Source organism: Neopelma chrysocephalum, unplaced genomic scaffold (assembly GCF_003984885.1).
Source record: "Neopelma chrysocephalum unplaced genomic scaffold, ASM398488v2 Primary Assembly neopelma1_43, whole genome shotgun sequence".
Classification (NCBI taxonomy): domain Eukaryota; kingdom Metazoa; phylum Chordata; class Aves; order Passeriformes; family Pipridae; genus Neopelma; species Neopelma chrysocephalum.
Window position 1 is genome coordinate 7,517,399 of NW_020897702.1, and position 6,819 is coordinate 7,524,217.

At 47.3% G+C, this 6,819-nt stretch overlaps 1 protein-coding gene across 1 annotated transcript; it reads right to left on the reverse strand.

The window, feature by feature from the left end:
* Nucleotides 1-3,137: 3,137 nt before the first annotated feature.
* SAP18 (Sin3A associated protein 18) lies at nt 3,138-6,454 on the reverse strand. The gene is made up of 4 exons (XM_027677186.1): nt 6,335-6,454; nt 5,960-6,069; nt 4,296-4,418; nt 3,138-3,624 (listed from the first exon to the last, which is right to left on the reverse strand). Exons 1-4 carry the CDS (start codon nt 6,446-6,448, stop codon nt 3,468-3,470), a joined length of 504 nt encoding a protein of 167 aa, XP_027532987.1. The 5' UTR covers nt 6,449-6,454; the 3' UTR covers nt 3,138-3,467.
* Nucleotides 6,455-6,819: the final 365 nt, after the last annotated feature.

The window sequence follows — 6,819 nt, forward strand, 5'->3', positions numbered from 1 at the left end:
TGCGTTCCTGTACATATGTACATATGTGTGACTACAGCTGTGGTGGAGAGGTGACGAAATCAGAAGAGGACTATGAAAACAGAGCCCTTAATTTATGGCCTGAGCACAGGGAAGAGAATCTTTTTTCCTCACCATGTTAACTGAAAAGCCTGGCTAATGATAAACAGCAGGAGCAGTATTCCTGTAAGGTGTGACTAGGTAACAGTGGGGGGTTTCTTGCTGTGGAAAAAAATAGCATTTTTGATACACCTTTTTTCCTGTTTATTAAATTGAAAAAAGCATTGGTTTAGGTGGATAAAATGAGGGGGTGAAAAAGTAGTTCTAAGAACCAAGTTTGCTTGGGGAAGCATGGCAGAGAGTCCTTCATGACAAGCCAAACCTGGACACGCAGGAAACGCACACCAGAGGGAACACAGGAACATGAAGCCCCATATATGGGAGCAGAACAGCCTCCAGTAGGTGCCACTGAGGGTAAAAAAGGAGAAATTAGGGGACGTTGCCTCGGTTCCTGTGTCTGGGTCCATCTGACTGTGCTGCACCCCACAGGCAGGACATGCAGTGCTTCTCCTGGCCCTGCCGGGGACCCCAGCTCACTGGTCTTGCTGCTGCAGCCAGAGTACACAGGGGCTGGAGACCTGCAGGAGTGGTCCAGATATGTGTCACCAGTTAGAGGCAGAGAAAAATAGCCCTCTGAGGAAGGACAGGGATAAGGTGAGGCCTGGAGGGACACCTGCAAGGGAGGTGAGGTAGGTGTGGTATCCCTGGCAGGGCCTGGGCAGGAGGTGAGAGCTGTCTTGGCTGTTGTTCATGGGGTCTACCACTAAGAAATGTCAAAGCCAGGAAACCTTTTTTTTGAAAGCTGTCATCCTTGTTCTTTGTCTTATGCAGCTGGGAGACAAAGCTTTGGAAAGGGTGGTTACTGGTGAAAGTGCAGACATGAAACAGAATTGTGTCTGTTATGCCTTTAAGCATCCAAGAAAAAAAAAAGGAAAAAGTCATCCAGCTGCCTTGATGAGGGACAAAAATTCCTCATCAAATTGCTGCATAGAGAAAATCATGTGGATTGACAAATCTGGATGTAATGTTGTCTACACCACTTCCTGGGCATACAGGATTACTCACTGTTAACGAATTCTGAGATCATGTTTTTATTTCCTGAAACCATGTTCTACATATTTTGCTCTTTTTAGGGACTTATATCCTTCAATTTTTATATTAGCTTTGAGAGAGACAAACCCAACCTTGTTACTGTGAGTGAATTCCCTCCTGTGCAGTAGGAGCTCAGCAGGTGACAGCTTTCACTTCCCATTCACTTCTTGCCACATCTGGATGGTTGTACCTTGGTGCTGTCTGTTTTCACAGCTGCTGCCATTGGCCTGGATTGCCTAATGGATTTTTTATGTAGGGAACTCCTAACCTGAACTACACTGAGCTCTCAAGTGTCTTCTCCCATAACAATAGGCACAAAAAGTTGAACTCTCTCCACTCCTGCATCACCTTTCTGTGTGAAGTGCAAGTGTTTGAGGGCAAATCTCATTCCTGAGGTGTTTATCCCGAAGCAGCTGGGGAGATCAGCTGAAGTTTATAGATTCTTGGCAGTCAAGAGAAGGTGAACTCCTCACCTAAACAGTCAAGCTGTAGTATTTGCTACTGAAGGCAGTTCTACATTTTCGTTTCCTGGTGAATTTGCTTCATTGGCGACCACATATAAAGCCACCAGGTGTTCTTTTTCTCTGCCACCTGAGCAGGCACAAGCCTTCACTGGGCCATGTCTCCCATTCCAGCAGCAAAGCCAAGCTGCCTCCCAGAGCAGCTGAGTCACTGACACAGGCTCGCTTGCCGCTGTTGCCTTATATAATGACTACATTTCATCTTGAGAATTACCCTTAAATGTAATTAAAGCAAAAACCAGGACCCAAAAATGAGGAAATGTCCATATTCCTACGTACCCCTAATGGCAGGCCTGTCCTTGCCTTTGGTGGGAGCTGTACAATTCTGTAATTATGTGCCAGTTACTGCAGTGCTCACCTCACTCATTTGGCAGGACAGAGTGGCAATCAGTGAGGCCACTTGGCAGTGGTCTTCACTCTTCTGTCTGTGCAGGTCTGTAAGGTGCCAAACATCCGACAGCTGAGGCAGCAGGCAGGTGGCAGGGTTCCCAAACCTGACCAAGGCTGCCCCTGGTGACACAGAAGTCACTGAACTGTTCCTCACAGCAGCAGTATCGTGGAGCACCTCTACCTCACACCAGAGGTGGCTGCATCCTGGCAAACCATCCCATCCATCCCAACTCTGGCAACACTAGAGCAACTCCATTGCCACTTCCAGGTGCAGTCCTCTATAAGCAGCATTTATACTGTATTTCCTTGAGCTCTCTAAAAAACTGGGGAACGCTTTTCAGTCTTTGGGGGAAAAGTGACTCAGACACAGGTGATTCTGTGAATGAGAGACATTCATGAAGGCTGAAACTGCAACTCCTTAACTTAGAAGCCAGAGAAGGGGGACAGAAGAATAAGCCATGGGCAGAACTGAACCTAAAACTCCCAGGCTATACTGCACCAAGGGACTCCTGAGAGAAAAAAAAAAATACATATAGATCCCAGCTCAAGACACAAAGCATGCCTTGTGAAAGAACACTTACTTCAGTCTTAGCCTCTGGTCAGGCCTCAAGTAAGGAAGGTGAAGGCTCTAAGGAGCAACCACGGCTTCTACTCCTGCTCTTGCCTTTCTTTGAGCACACAGGGGCTCAATGTGCAGGAACCAAGTGCCTGGCTCTGCCCAGACCAGCTGGATGCTCCTGGTCAGCCAAAGACCAGAGGCACCCGTGTGTCTCAACATCTCCCCCTGCAGGGACAGAAGAAACTGGCAAGCACTGAGCTAAGAAGCCATGGGCCCCATCCTCCCAATACTGCACTGTTTTGCTGCGAAATGCCCCTTCTTCATCCTGCTCCTTTAAGAACTTACCAGGCAACACCACACAGAGCCGCAGCCCAGTTTCCCCATGGACAACTGAGACCCCTGAGCTACCCCCTCCTCCATTTTTCAGATTCTAAAAGCTGACTGCTAAAAACTCTCAACAACCCCCAGTTTCATTGGTAACTTTTAACACAGAACCTTGATACACCACCACACTATCAAAAGATTAATAACATCAATCTTTATTCCAAACAAGACAGAACTACAGAACACCTGTAATCCTCCTGGTCATATTTTATGGAAGTCTTGAAACACTGGACACACTAATTTACTACTCAAACTGCAACAATCAGGGACAGGATGATGGCGCTGCTAAAAATAAGTGTTTCTACTAAGCAAACAAACTAAAAGTTAAGGTTTAAGAGTTAACTTTCCTTTCTGATGCTCTGCTTTGTTTTCAGGTGCTTAGCAACAAAAGCAAAAAAATAAGCCTGCTTTAGAACAGCAAGTAGGAATAAACAGAATATGTAATCATACAAAGAAGCAATAGTTTAGTAAGGTCTCATGCGGCTTGATGGGGGCGGTGCGCGATTCGGAGGAGTGATCGCTATATCCAGGTAGTCTCCTATCTGGAATTTCTGAGACTGCAATGTCATGGAATCATCTGTGCCCTTCCTGCCCGACATGGTGCTGCCAATCTCCTTCACCCTGTGAGCAGCAGAGGAACGGCAAGTTAGTGATCAGTGGCCAGTCTCTCCAGGTGTCCAAAACAGGAACAGTATTAGCTCACAAACCCCTTCTCACACCATTCTCTGCACCCTACGTGGCATTTGCTGTGTACACAAGACACTGAAGTTTTTCTCTGCAGAACCACGTGCACCAAGAAAAGCTACACTAAATCCTCCTTCTGACAGGGCAGAGGGTGGGGGAATCTTCTACCCTGTTATAATACTAGCAAGAATCCCTTGCCCCATACAGACACAGCACAAGACACCACAGATTCCAGAGCAGGGTATATCCACTGGATCCTGACAAAGGTTAGCTCATGCCATTTTGGAAGAGAGATTGCAACAAGATCATTGCTATAACTTAGGTGCAAGACCTACTAGGAACAAAACATTACCTCCAGTTGGAGATTGGTATTCCGGCTGGTTGCCAATACAGCGACCAAAGCTTTCAAGCACACAGATCCATTGTTTTGGGAACACATTAACAGGGATGGTTACCAAGCACAATGTAAGAGTTTGTAGTGGTTGTCATACAGAACTTCAGAAGTCTGGTATATGGGTTCTGAACTTGAAAATCAGTGCGAATGAATAATAATTTACTGCTCTGGGGCCCAAAATCTAGTAGTAAGCCAGAGAAGAAATGCCATTTACCTATAGCCAGGCCTCTTGAGATCTGTAAAAACGATTGCAAAATTGAAGTGCGTGCCCTTCTTCCGTGCTTCTGGGTAAACTTCTTTCACTAAGCTGGTCAACTCTTTCAGAGTTGCATCCATCCTAGATTGAGCAAACAAACCAAAGTGCTTCATGTTCTCAAAAGCAACAGTAAAAAAATCTTCCCAAAACATTTAAGATGGAATCAACGTAGTACGACAACTTAACCATATGTTTCCTTGCCTTTGCACACTCGATATCCATACCTGAAAGTCAGATCTAAAACATCACTGGGAGCCTCTGATTCCACAACTGCACCACAGGAGAAACAACACATTTTGATCAAACAATCAAGTCACATGAAGTCACTCTAGTTATTGGTTATAACACCTGGAGAACTCACCACTTACTGTACAACACAGCCTAACACAAATGTAGCTTCTACTTAGTGTCTGATTTACCATGGTATTAAGACAAATCTCTTCACCTCTGTATACATTTCAACATCTGCTTTTCCAGGTCTCTAAGAAGAGCTACCATTTAAACAGCAGGAGTCTATTTATTTTTTTAATGCATTAATGCATTTATACAAGGCACAATGTAAGAGTCTCCTCAACCAAGTTGGCATCTATATTCAAATAGTTTATTGAATATTAGTGGAAATGTAAAAGCAGAAAGAAATTAACGGTTTTCCATTTCTGCCTTAGCAGGCAGCACTCCTCTTCCCAGCCTTCAACCAGAGCAGGGCTAAAGCTCATTTCTAGAATTTCAAGTACAAAAGGACTTAATCATCACAACTAAAGCATCTCTAATTACACAGACTGTACAGTCACTCGGAGCTTCAGGCAACCAAGGGGCAGTGTGTTGACAGACAATGCCCATTCTGACTTCTGCAGATGGCAAACAGCTCAGACACTACCAATAGTCTGGACAGAGTCCATAAATCCCACTTAGAAGTAAATTAGAACTGCAAGCTTTAGTAGCCACAAAAATGGATTTATTCAACTACACGATGCACAAGTTACAACCATGCCAGATACCACGAAGGAAAAAGAAGATTTAAAAATAAGCATAATTCATTTTCAAAGGCATTCTTCAAAACACTACAAACAAAACCTAACATGTTTGCAACAGAGACTAAAGCAGTTTTCCAAAATAAATTTGAAAGTAATAAAAACCAGCTCTCTGTTAAAGCACTGCTACCTGACCATGCAAAAGTAATCACACTGCTCTCAAGAATTAAACCAATAAACCATTCACACATCTGTTCAAGCCTTCTGGGACAACTACTTGTACTGGAAAAACGGGACTGCTGGAACAAAATTTAAGCACTAGGGGAGAACCCCTGCACTGAACAGATTCGTTGTGATAACCAAGGCCACAGCACAAGCCACTGATTTCATGCACCCGTAACTGGGCAATTTAGCCACACTAAGCCTCAGTGTGCAGCCATGAGCATTAAGCCCAAGTTGTGCTCCCAAGGACGCCCCTCTCAGCTACCAAGGCACAGCTAGAACCGCTCTACTCCAGTGGCAGCAAAACCCTCCCCAACGTTTCCTTCTCCGACCATTGCCCACCCAACTCCCTCCGGCACCCGAGGACCAACCAGGGGAAGCCCCGCTCGCCTCGCACCCCTCGCCGGGTGTGGATCCGGCGTCACTCACCAGGTGTAGATCTGCAGCTCGCTGGAGGGCACGTTGCCGCGGGAGAACTCATCCATGCGGTGGTGCCGCCCGTTGTTGGTCGTGAACACGCGAAGCAGCAGTGGACATGTCTGCGGGGCGAGGCGGGCGTGAGGGGCCGCGGGGACGGGGATGAGGGGCCGAGGGGATGGGCATCAAGATGAGGGGCCGCTCGCCACGCCCGTCCCCCGCCCCCCCCCCCCACCGCCTCCCCGTCCCCCCCTCCGCCTCCCTGTCCCGCGGCCTCACGGCGTCGTCAAACCCTCACCACTCCCCCCCGCACCACCAGTGCCCGCCCCGCCGCGCCCAGGAGCGGCCGGAGAGGCGGTGCGGCACCACCACCCCGAGCCCGGACACCTTCTCCCGGTCGATCGGCTTCTCCGGCTCCTTCTTGATCTCCTCCTGCGTCACCCGCGACTCCACCGCCATCTTGCCCCGCCGCTCCCGGATGTCCTGCCGCGCACCGCCCATCTCGCGAGAGCAGGGAGGGACGGGCGGCCCCTGTGGGGCACCGCCTTCGGTCCTGGTGCGCCTCCCTGTGCGTGAGGGGATTGAGTCAAACACGTATCTGAGGTCGAGAAACTGTGCGTTCGACCACTGTATTTAGCAGTCGAATGAAGTAAATTGGGGTAGATCGTATTTAGAATGTATTTTTCCCCCCTAATATTGCATTCAGGGAAAGATCAAACGCCCAGTCTTTGCATTTACAGTCTTGGTTTTTTCCACGAGTGAGATAATCTATTAGGTTAATTTTCAGTCTGTGGTTGTGTGTCACAAAATAGGTGGGAACATATAATATATATGAAAAACTGCACAATACGTGTTTCTAATGCGATAGCTTC

Bases quoted from the DNA above. Each gene is read 5' to 3' on its own strand.
- SAP18 (XM_027677186.1), bottom strand. From the start codon at position 6,448: ATGGGCGGTGCGCGGCAGGACATCCGGGAGCGGCGGGGCAAGATGGCG. The intron at 6,070-6,334 runs GTGTCCGGGCTC...CTCGCCCCGCAG, and splicing joins AGCCGATCGACCGGGAGAAG to ACATGTCCACTGCTGCTTCG. The intron at 3,625-4,295 runs GTAAATGGCATT...TGCTGCTCACAG, and splicing joins CTCAAGAGGCCTGGCTATAG to GGTGAAGGAGATTGGCAGCA.